Genomic DNA, 12,423 nt, shown 5'->3' with positions numbered 1-12,423 from the left:
TCATGTACAAATGGGGTGAGGGCCCATTATATCATTAAGGAGTACCAGCCTCTGTAAATACAGAATGTTTCCGATTACTGGCTAAAATAATGCCGGACGGCAGACAGCAATTACGTATATTTGAAATAAATGTAAAGAAATTAGTCAAAAAGGAGAAATTGAGATCTGCAAAAATCAATTTTGATATGAAAAGTAACAATATCATTGGAGGAATCGTGTGGAAGGAAACAGGTTTAACCTTCTGCAGACATTAGAAATTTCAGCAGTTACACTGTGGATAGTTAGCATCTACAAAAACTCTCATCCTGGTATCTCTCTATATTTTCCTTCGTGACTTCCACCATCCATAGGATTTATGAGATTGGTAAATTGTACTATGTATCCAAGGGGCTAATAAAACAAATTATATGTGGGAACATATATGGGTTGAATGGAATCTGTACATATTAACCTTAATATTGATTTACAGGACAGTGATATATATATATATATATATATATAGACATATATATATATATTATAGACATAGCCACTACTGTTGATATATCATGAATCTTCACTTAATCTGAATGGTATTATTAGTTATGTGCTCACTCACATGTATGCCGTAGTGGCAGCAGGAGCTACAAGAGGAACATTATCTCTTGTTATTAAATGGGATTAGAAGGGAAGTTCCCGCACTCAACCACAGGTGATTGGTTCTACAGTTAGTAGTGTAGAATATAACACAATCAGTATATTAGTGTACCAAAATGATTATTCTTATAGAATTAAAACCTTGAATGTACATTCAAATCATATGATACAGGCTGTATCAAATTGTGCTAATCAAGAAAAACAATCGAAAACAAAACTCAAAAACAGGAAAAACAATCAAAAAAATCAAGAAAAGAAAAAAGAATTGAAAAAGAATTGTAAACCACAAGTACTCAGGTTAAGAAAAATGCAAGAGGGGAGAAATCAGCCTTAGTACAGTATTTGTGGATTGGTAAAATAATGGATGTTGCTTGGTACAGTATATTAGTTGGTAGCTTAGCGTTATTGATTGGTTAGTACACAGGTATTTTAAGTATGGTCCAACCACTGTTGGTTCATGTGTTGTTAACTGGCAGTCAATATTAGTCACTGTGCAATTTGTGTATAGTTCCAATGGTAGTAGGGCCTAAAGGTTCGGCGTCCCATGACTCCAGGCACAGACGAACAGATGCAGCCATTAGCTGCTATTATATTAAATACTAATTTCCTAGTTGTGAGTTGGCCATATTTTTAGAAGAGGAGAAGATGGCACAGTTCGGGCTCTAGGGAGTATCCTATGAAGGGGTTTGTAGTATACATATAATATTAGGTAGTGGGTGCATCGTTACGTTGAGCCCAGACTATTTCCTGGTACAGCAGTGATTATGTACAGTAATTTAACTATATATATCCTATCTTACTCTTTATGCCAGTCGTAGATTTGGTGAAGGTTACCAAACACGATCTTTTCTTTCCCATTCATATCTTCCGGCGTTCCCTTATCCTGTATCCTGGGAATGAAGCTCTGTACAGATCAACATGGGATGAAGAATGTCAGGTACAATTGTGCACAATTTGCATGTTAGGTATAAAGTGAATGATAGCAGCCCTGTATCTTGCATTAAGATAGCACTGTCAGACTGAGACAACATAGGGCCTAGAAGGTTACAGAACAATGATATAGGTAACAACATAGATACTTACCTCTACCACTACACCCAGATCTTTCACATAATCTCTCTCAGTCTGCACCAGCTCATTTAGGACAAACCTGCATTAGAATAGGGCATACATTTATAATATAATAATTGATTCACTGGAGTGGTGATGTTCACGGTCCCATTATACCAGACACCAATTATTAGGCTCACTCTTATTTATAGTGTGACATAGTCTCACATTTTGTTTTATTATTTGAATACAATGGACACAGGACAAGCCACTGTGTTAGGGATTATTAAATGTGGTATGCAGTGGTGGGATTTATTTTGGTCTGTTGAAGTTGCTCATGTACTGTACATTACCAAAAATTCAGGAATAACAATGAATAGTGTCTTGAGACTGGAGTATGTGCTAGATCAGGAATTAAACTGATGGTAAAAGATTAAGGGGTCTATTTACTAAGCAGTATTAGGAGACAGAGTGAAAAGTGATAAGTCTGTGATAAGGTGCCAGCCAATTAGCTCCCAACTGTCATCTCACAGGCTGTGTTTGAAAAAGGACAGTTGGGAGATGAATGGCTGTCACCTTATCACAGACTTATCACTCTGTCTCCTAACACTGATTAGTAAATAGACCCCTAAGTTAGACTGAATGTGGGTCTAGATGAGGAACTAGGCATGTGGGAGGGGAAGTGTGCTCTAGACAGTATGTACAAAAAATGTGCCCAAGATCTGGAATTAAATGGTATGTAGATGTTTTAGAAGTACAGGTGTGTGTATATTAAAACTTAATCAGCATGCAGAAGTGGAAGTGTGCTCTAGATCATGTTAGAGGAGGAAGTGTGCTCCAGGCCAGAAATTAGTCAAGTCAGCATGCAGAAGTGGAAGGGTTACAGAGGAGCAGCAATATTCCTATGTCACAGTATTCTAAGTGTGTTCTAGATCAGGAGTTAGTCAGGAGAGGAAGTGTACTCTAGATTAGGAATCCATCGAAACAGAGCCTTAACTACACATTTTGGTGCTCTGTGCCAGATAAATCATCGGCGGACCCCCCTCCCATAATTTTTAAAGAGCGTGGTCTTCCAGGGGACTCCACTGTAATGCATGCCGAAATAGAAACCACAGAAATTATCCCAAAAGACCTTATCTCCCACTATTACCCACATTTAAACACAAACACTTGCCCTCCCCAGCACCCTCATGTCTATGGGCCTGATTCAGGTTGCTTCGCAAGGCTATGTTCGCACGCACCCTGCTCGCTGCAAAGATATGCTAATGAATGCAATCGCATAGCAACCGCAGCCCTATACCAAGACGCCCACCACTGTATAAAGCCGTCCACTTCCCATGACATGCATCCGCAAGTCAGCGAAAACATTGGTAACATCGGAACCAACCAGTTGTGGTTGACCTGACCCTACCGCACCAACTGCTAAATTTCCTGTCGCCATCTAAACTTCTGCCAGCGTATGTTATCCCCTGCATTTCTCTGACCACCCTCCGTCACCACCCTCAAACGGTCACTTCCTGTCAATCACGGTGTGAGGACTCTGCGTGCTCACTGCAAACGCATCCCGATCGCAGTGGCTGGTTCGTGCATGCACACTGTGTCTTATACGCTTGCGTAGAATGCAAACATCGGCTGGCAGCGTGCGAACGCAGCCTTGTGATCTAACCTGAATCAGGCCCTATATCCACAGCATCTGTACCTTCATGTCTGTATCCCTAGCACCTGTACCCTCATGTCTATATCTCCAGCAGCCTCATTTCTGTATCCCCAGCACCTGCACCGTGTCCCAAGCATCCTCATGTCTGTATTCCGAGCACCTTCACAGTCTGTATCCCCAGCACCCTCATGTCTGTCTCATTACTTCCTGCACCCTAATGACTGTGTCCCCGTTCCTGCACCCTGTGTCCCCTGCACCCTCATCTCCATGTCTGTGTCCCCAGTTCCTGCACCCTAGTGTTATGTCTACAGTACTTGCACCCTAAAGTCTGTGTCCCCAGGACACTCACCTTCATGTCTGTGTCCCCAGTCACACCATTGGCAGGTACAAGGAGGTGGAAGAGGCAGCATCAGCATGGAGAGGAGAAAGCACTGTGGGAAAGATGTCATGCCATCTCTCCCCACAAACAGTGCAGGAGCAGAGCCCGGGCCATTCACAGCTTGGTGCCGCGGAGCTCTGTCAATCAGTTCTGCCGGATGAGTAGGTGAGGCGGCAGGGAAAGGAGGAGGCACTGTGGGAGAGACGTCAAGACGTCTCTCCCCCAACTGGGACAGTTACCGGCAGCCTGAGTGACAGAAGGGCTGCCTGGGCGCATCGCTGTATAACATACATCGCAGCAGTGCGCCCGGCAAATACAAATTGTGGTGCCGCCCGGTTCCGCCCCAGGGCATCCAGCGCTCTGTGCGATGGCACCAGCCGCACCACCCTAGTTACGGTCCTGCATTGAAATATAGAAGTGGAAGTGTGTTCTCAATCAAGAAATGGAAGATTTGTACTATAGATATGGAATTAGACAGCATGTAGAAGTTTTAGAAGTAAAAGTGTGTTTTGATCATGATTTAGAAAGTACAAGAGGACATCTGTTGTAGTTCAGGAATTAGATGGCAAGTAGAGAAATAAGATAAGGAATAAAAAGCATGTAGACATTTGTTCTAGATCAGGATTTAGGGGGAAATGTATCAAACCTGCTAAAGAGTGTAGCAGTGGATAAGTTGCTCATTAATCAGCTTTTAGCTAGCATTTCTCAAGTACAAAATGATAGGCAGAAGCTGGAGAGTTGCTATGGGCAATTTCGCCAGTTGTCTACTCTTTAGAAGGCTTGATACATTTATCCCTTAGTCTGTACATAGAAGAGAAAGGGTGCTATAGACCAGATATGTGGAAGAAGTATGCAGGAGATGATTTATGTGTGTTTCAGACCAGGAGTTAGAATGTGGCTGTAGATTAGCATTTAGATGTCAAGCAGAGGAGGAATTAATCTAGATCATGAATTAATCAACATGTGGAAGAGGAAAGTGTGGTCTATAACAGATATTGAACAGCTTGTGGAAGGTGTGTTTTAGATTGGGAGTCAGTCAACATGTGGAAGAGAAAGTGCACTCTTGATTAGGAGCTGGTGGAAATGTGGGCCCGATTCAGAGATGGACGCTAATGCGATTGCAGCTGCGATTTCGTACAGAATGCAGCTGCGAAAATATGCTAATGTTAGCAAAGATTACCGATGCATGCCTTTTTACCTGCGTGTGATGACGCATACATGCGTAAATATCGGTAACATCAAAGCACATTGGCGGCCATATTACCCTTGGGAGCTCTTCTGACACGCAGATCTGCATATGCAATAGCAGTGGCTAATTTATGCACGCCCAAGTAACGGCTAGGCACGCCTGCATTTCACTGACCGCCCTCCATCAACACCCCCAAACGCTCACTTCCTGCCAATCACTCTGCGATGGATCTCCGTGGCCTGCGTGATCGCAGTGCTACCTTCGCGCACTGTGATGCATACGCAATGGCAATCACTCGATCTGTATGAAAATTGCATTAGCGTCCATCTCTGAATCAGGCCCTGTGTTCTATAACAGGAACTAAGCAGCATGCAGAGGTGGCAAAGTTATAAATCTGTATTACTGTGTTAGCCGCTTCTACATACAGCGGCTGTAACAAAGGCTCTGTTCCCTGGCTCAGTACACAATGGCCCCAGTGTTTAGTAAGAGATGTTATTTTTTCCTCTATTAGAAAACTCTTTGTTTCAAAGCACAAGAATCACAACAAGACACAAGATGATGCTGGCGTGAGGCCACTCCATGTTCTATGGAAACATGTATGTGAAAAAGGCTACCCCAGAATGACATCCCTCTCTGTGCATGTAGCCCAAGCGTGGGATTAGGAGGAAGAGAAGATCAGAGATGGAAACAGAAGGAGGTATAGAATGGGCTAAAGAAGTACAGATGCTGGAATAAAACTCACATTCTTCCCCTGAGTGCCTTTGCTTTCTGTTCTTCCTCATGGTTCCGTGGTGCAGGTGAAGGGGCCAATCCTTCATTAGAATACCCATCGGATACAGAATTTAACTGAGGGCTATGATAAGAACCTCCGTCAATGGTCTGGGAAGAGAAGCAGACTTTTTAGGAAATGGGTTTAGAATATGACCTGATTGCTGCCTGGAGAGAGGTAAAACTATAGGCTGCACTAACTAAAGACAAAAGTGATAATGATTTAAGGCTGAGGGGCCTATTCATGTGTTAATTATGGTTTGAACTCGCTGCGAGTTCAAACACAGTTAGGAAGCATTCGTCGTGCCTCCTGCCCTAAACTATCACTTCTGCTGTTCCTACGAAGCAGTTTTTCGTAAGTGAGAAACTTTTCACTGCCTGTCTTGAAGCTGCGGACTACACAGCTAACCCCCCGCGGTTGTACAATCCGCCCCCCCCATGTGGGTTTCTGACCCCCCTCCCTCCTGCCACCGCATCTCCTTAGCGCGGCTCACCTGTCTTCTTTCGGTGGACCGGGTCACATGTCTGCAGTGCCATGGAGCTGAGCTCAGGGGCTCTGCAGTGCAGACACAGCAGGGAGAGATCTGAATAGATCCCTGTGTTGTGTGGCTGCCTTGTAAATCTTCACATGCTGCCGTGTAAACAGCAGCCTGTGAAGGTTATCGGTGGCTGAACGCCATCTGAAAGTGGTGTTCAGTAACACCATCGAGTTCCAAAAAAAAAATAAAAAATGCTTTTTTGGAACTTGATGAATGGCCCTGACACTTATTTTTTACAAAAGTATGTGAAAATTTTAATTTTCACATGCTTTTGTGAAAAATAAGTGATGATGAATAGGCCCCTGAGCCTGATGTAAAGTGCATCTGCAGAAATGGTCTATGCCAGTGGTTCCCAAACTTTTTTGAATCACGGCGCCCTAGAGTAACAGCATTTTTTTTCACGGCACCCCTAAGCCAAATGTTTGTTATTGAGAAATTCAGGAAAAAAACGTAGTAAAGAAAATTGTGCTTACCTGTCATCTTTAGGGTCAGTTATGTGGTGTGGACAGGTTTGAGCTTCTGTTTGTCCACATATTTACATTACTCTGACCATAATAATTTTATTTTGTGCTAGATCACCAACCTGAGGCAGCCCTGCAAGTGTCCTGAGGCACCCCAAGGTGCCTAGGCACAAAGTTTGGGAACCACTGGTCTATGCACAGAACGTTACAGAAGTACCAGTGGGAGCAGAGCAGGGCAGGGCTAGCAGGAGCAAATATGGGAACATAAATTCAGATCTAAATTCTACCATGCTTAGAAAAGGTTACTAAAATCTTTCATAATAAATTAACTGCTCAACTAGGTTGTTACTGCTGTAATTGGCAATTTTGTACAGAGTTTACGATTGTGCATGAATAAATCTAATTGGTATCATGTATGCTCTAATGACAAACCAAAAATGAAAAGATAAAAGAGCATCTTATACACGATCATAAAATAATGCGCCAGGACCTTACCTGGAATGTCAATTTGCAAGTCATCAATTCATGCGGAACTACAGATCCCAAAGCATACTTCTCTATCAAGGCTGTATAGGTACTGTACCATACAAATGTGTTTGTAAAATCTGATGAAGTGTTTTCAGAAACACAGCATTGAAAACTGAAAATAATTTTACTACAACATACTGAATAAGTTTAAAATAAAATTTTTGTCTTAGAAAGCGGTTTCTCTCCATGGGATGGTCTGTCAGCTGACTGTGTGTGTTCATCCTCATTATGGAAATTGCAAGATCTGCTCCTAAATGATTTCAGTGAAAAATGCTACATTTGCGTCACACTGGGTGTGTCCTTGTGTCTCCCTTATAAGGCTGCATCAACGTACTGAGCAATGTCTGTATACAGGTTTAGGTGCTGCGTCTAGAATGGGACAAGGTGAAAGGTCTCAACTTCAGTGCATTTTGCCTGTAAAAGTGATAGGCTGCACATAAATATTAGTTCAATGTTTTCTACCAAACCCTGATTACACACACAGGTGTCAATGATCTTTGCTAGAGTACAGAACCAGGGTGCAATCATCCATAGGTGAGGTGTCCGTGTCCATAACTTAATAGACTGAACAAACTGAACCGTGCATTAATAAACATATATTATACCATAGGCAGTGATCTACTAAATGTATACAACTTATATTTTATATATGAACACACATATAAAATATGTAATAGATGCAGCACGCCCAATCTGTATTTGCAGAAAATTGGAAGGCTGCCAACTCAGGGTTAAATCAATTCCCCTTTAGAAAGAAATTCTATTAACCACTAAAAGCAAAATAAGTAGCACCTTATAACCAGTTTGGTAATTCAAAAATCCAACTCATGTATAAAAATAACACTGTTTAATAAAGATAAAGAAACAAATCAGTTACAATAAACAGTAGAATATTACAGTATTGTTGGATAGAACAACATTAGCGTAATTTAAAAATATGTAAAGACATATATTCCTGCACAGTGTCCTTCTACTTGTAAAGTAAAACATCTGGTCTGTGTTCCTTAGTGCCCCAGTGGGTCTTCTGGTGGCATGAACAGTCCACAGCACCAAATGATGGTTAAATAATAGTGAAAGGCACAAAATATTCCCATTGTAAAGCATTTATAGCTCCTTTGCAGATGCAGTGAGCCCAGCTTGCATATATTCAGGATACGATATGTGGCACAGTGTAGCCTGTATCTTTAATTCACAAGCTGGTAGACAAAGCTGCAACATTTCGTACTCTTCATCTTGCCCTGTCTGTATAGCTTTTGAATCTGCTTTGGAGAATAGAAACTGCGTCAGCAGAGAGAAATGGAAGGAATTTGGTATTTTGAGGTATGGTGATAACTGAAGCTTGTACAATACAGGATTAATAACCCAAAAGATGTTATATGATCCTGTGAAACGAGGAGCAAACTTTATTGATGGAACTCTTAAGAGAAGGTTACGAGTGGAGAGACAGACTTTGTCCCCTGATTTCAACTCTGGGATAGCTTGTTGTTTTTTTTATTATTGTATCTTATAACGTTCTAACGCTTTAAGAAGTGCTTCATGAACCTGATGCCAATTTTTAGCGAGACTCCTCAAAAATGCTTCAGCAGCTGGAATAGAGGTCGCTGGTAAGGGTGTAAATAATCGTATCTGAGGATGTTGACCATACACAATGTGGTCATACGTGTTTGTGTATCAGCCAAGGCGGAAAAAAACACAAGGTTCTTTGTTGGGGCACACTTTTTCAAGAAATTATTGTGAAATTGTTGTAATTATGATTTTAAAATAATAACCTTTATTGTATTCTCTGTATAAAATAATGGGATAACCTGACTAGAATATGGGTAAATAGTTGGTTCTAGTCACCCCTAAATAGGCATAAAATAATAATAATACAAATACAGTATGTTTGCTCAATTCAATACATTTAAAGAAAATAAAAATAATTAAAAGATGAAAAGGATAGGTAATAATGCTAATTAATCACTTAATTCTACTTATATCAGATAAGGAAAGTAAAGCATCAGGTTTTGCGATTAATCAAATATTTTAACAGCATTAAACATCTAATGGTGAAAATAAATTCTCAGATACTACAATTCCGACAATTAACCAGTTTCTCATAACGTGTCAAAAATGCACATACCCAATGACTCACGCACGTCTCACATATGAAGGTATTTCTTAGACAAGACCATAAACACCGGTATATTGCATATTATGCATAAAGAATTTAATAATCAACATGCATACTCTTTCTGCACCAGAGGCTATTGGATCCTCCTTGCATAAATAAGACAATGGTAATGCAATCAATGACAATATTTCCATATCTGAGTACAACTGATCATCATCAGCATAAACATACATTTGCCATCTGCCTCTCGTCTGCTCTTATAATCTTCCTTACATAGGGAAAACAACAATAGCTAGAGGATACTAGGTAGGTGTGTTTAAATAGATATCACTTATTAGCCTTTTGTCAAGGCAGAAATCCTGGCATGTATAGTGATGATTGACACAAAAACACATTTACCCCTATCCTCAGCCATACAAAATTTGGAACAGGGTGGAAGCAGAAGATTTGTGTTAATGGTAATTATGAGCAAACTCTGCCCAGGGAAGCAGATTTGCCCAATCGTCCTGGGAAGAAGAGACGTAAAGTCTAATGAAGGTCTTGATTAACCCTCTCCGTTTAACTGTTGGACTGTGGGTGGTAGGCTTAAGAAAAATTGAGTTGCATCTAGAGAGCGCCAGAATTTGGCTGAACCACTCAGTCAGACACAAACTCCTCCGGGCAACCATGCAAGTTTTCTTTTATGAATAATTGAGCCAGAATGGGTGCTGATGAAAGACCCTGCATAGAAATGAAGTGTGACATTTTGAAAAATCAGTCGACCACTACCCAGATCGTGGTGAAATTATCAGAACTTGACAGGTCAGTGTCAAAGTCCATGGAGATGTGAGTCCAAAGTCTGGACGGAGCTGGCAGAGGAAGCAATTGTCCTGCTGGCACTTGTCTGGGACTCTTGTGTTGACCACATTTGGCAATAAACAATTCCTCCATCAGAAGTGTAGGCCACCAGTAGTTTCTTAGAATGAGAGTCTGTGCATTACGAACTCCAGCATGCCCAGCTAATTTGGAGTATTGTACCCAGTGAAGAAGTTTTTCCACAAGCCAAACAAATGTTTTCCATTGAGGAGGAATCCTCTCTAGTTTGGTAGCAACAAGATGGCTAAAACGGATGATAGGTTGTGGATCTGTTAGAATCCTCCTCTTATACTATTCACTGTGACAGGGTATCAGCTTTGCAATTTTTGGAGCGTGAACGGAAAGTGACAAGAAAGTGACCAAGAGAAAAACAGAGCCCATCGGGACTGTCGGGGTTCATGCATTGAGCTGTCTAAGTAAAAGCAGATTTTTGTGATCAGCATACACTGTCACAGAATATCACGCACCCTCTAGTACACTGTTTCCCAAACTCATTCTTCGGGAAGCACTAACAGTGCATGTTTTCTAGGTTTCCTCATATTATCACAAGCTAAATAATTAGCTCCCCCTGTTGATCTTTTAAAATTTGTTAGCCAGTAATGAATACACCTATGCACCAACTAGAAAAAAAAAAAAACATGCACTGTTAGAGCTCCCTGAGGAGTGAGTTTGGGAAACACTGCTCTAGTAAATACCTCCATTCTTCCAAAGCCAACTTAATGGCAAGCAGTTCTTTAACTCATATAGCATATATTTTATATATATATATATATATATATATATATATATATATATAAAATGTAATATAAGACTATCCCAGGAGTCATGTAAAGTTTGAGGACCTAAACTTTGTAGATATGCTCTTAATACATGTATTTCCGATATACAGACGAACATGACACCAACTTGTGACACCAACTTGTATTAGAGTATACTACACAATTAAGCGCTTGTTTAATACCCACCCCCATGTATGTATAGTATATCTATATATATATATATATATATGTATATATATATATATATATATATATATATACATACACACACACACATACATACATACACACACTACCATTCAAAAGTGTGGGTCACCTAGACAATTTCGTGTTTTATATGAAAACTGACTTTTATTTATCAAATGAGTAGCAAAATGAATAGAACATATAGTCAAGACATTGGCAAGGTTAGAAATAATTATTTTTATTTTAAATAATAATTTTGTCCTTCAAACCTTGCTTTCGGCAAAGAATGCTCCTTTTGCAGCAATTACAGCATTGCAGACCTTTGACATTCTAGCTGTTGATTTGTTGAGGTAATCTGAAGAAATTCAACCCACGCTTCCTGAAGCACCTCCGACAAGTTGGATTGGCTTGATGGGCACTTCTTGTGTACCATACGGTCAAGTTGCTCCCACAACAGCTCAATGGGGTTGAGATCTGGTGACTGCGCTGGCCACTCCATTACAGACAGAATACCAGCTGCCTGCTTCTTCCCTAAATAGTTCTTGCAATACTTGGAGGTGTGCTTTGGGTCATTGTCCTGTTGGAGGATATTGGCTACAATCAAGCGCTGTCCACAGGGTATGGCATGGCGTTGCAAAATGGAGTGATAGCAGGGCCGGTGTAAGGTTTCAGGGTGGCCTAGGCAAAGGTTCACAATGGCGCCTCTGTTTTCCCCCAAACCCTCCGCCCACCTCACAGACACATACACAGCGCCCTAATAATAGTCACATGACCTGAATTAAAGGGATAATTCCCCCTGCAGTGCCACCAGTAGTAAGGACCCCTGTAGTGCCCCCAGTTTTAATGCTCTTGTAGTGCCCCCAATAGTGATGCTCCCTGCAGTGCCCCCAGTAGTAATGCTCCCTGCAGTGCCCCCAGTAGTAATGCCCTTGTAGTACCCCCAGCAGTAATGCTCCCTGCAGTGCCCCCAGTAGTAATGCCCTTGTAGTGCCCCCAGTAGTAATGCCCTTGTAGTGCCCCCAGTAGTAATGTTCCCTGCAGTGCCCCCCAGTAGTAATGCCCCCAATAGTAATGCTCCCAGCAGTGCCCCAGTAGTAATGCCCCTTAAAGTGCCCTCAGTAGTAAGGGCCCCTGTAGTGCCCACAGTTGTAGTGCTCCCAATAGTGGCCCCATATGATGCCCCCAGTAGTAAGGCCCCTGTAGTGTCCCCTGTAGTAAGCCCACCCCCCCACACACACACACAAAAAAATAACAAAAATAAATACTTACCTTAAACCCCGCTC

The 12,423-nt window shown here is 41.4% G+C and overlaps 1 protein-coding gene across 3 annotated transcripts in view; it reads right to left on the bottom strand.

The window, feature by feature from the left end:
- Positions 1 to 12,423, bottom strand: part of KALRN (kalirin RhoGEF kinase) — a 1,228,991-nt gene that overhangs the window by 246,672 nt on the left and 969,896 nt on the right. For all 3 annotated transcript variants that reach the window (XM_088460751.1, XM_088460749.1, XM_088460750.1), the window contains 3 exons: positions 5,654 to 5,790; positions 1,720 to 1,786; positions 1,437 to 1,540 (listed from right to left, as the gene is read on the bottom strand). In XM_088460751.1, the coding sequence (XP_088316877.1) occupies positions 1,437 to 1,540; positions 1,720 to 1,786; positions 5,654 to 5,790 (308 nt within the window). The remainder of the gene's footprint in view (positions 1 to 1,436; positions 1,541 to 1,719; positions 1,787 to 5,653; positions 5,791 to 12,423) is intronic.

The sequence above is a fragment of the Taudactylus pleione genome, unplaced genomic scaffold (genome assembly GCF_031769625.1).
Source record: "Taudactylus pleione unplaced genomic scaffold, aTauple2 ptg000977l, whole genome shotgun sequence".
In the NCBI taxonomy this organism is placed as follows: Eukaryota; Metazoa; Chordata; class Amphibia; order Anura; family Myobatrachidae; genus Taudactylus; species Taudactylus pleione.
The sequence above is the reverse complement of the archived record's forward strand: the minus strand, read 5'-3'. Positions and strand labels throughout refer to the sequence as shown.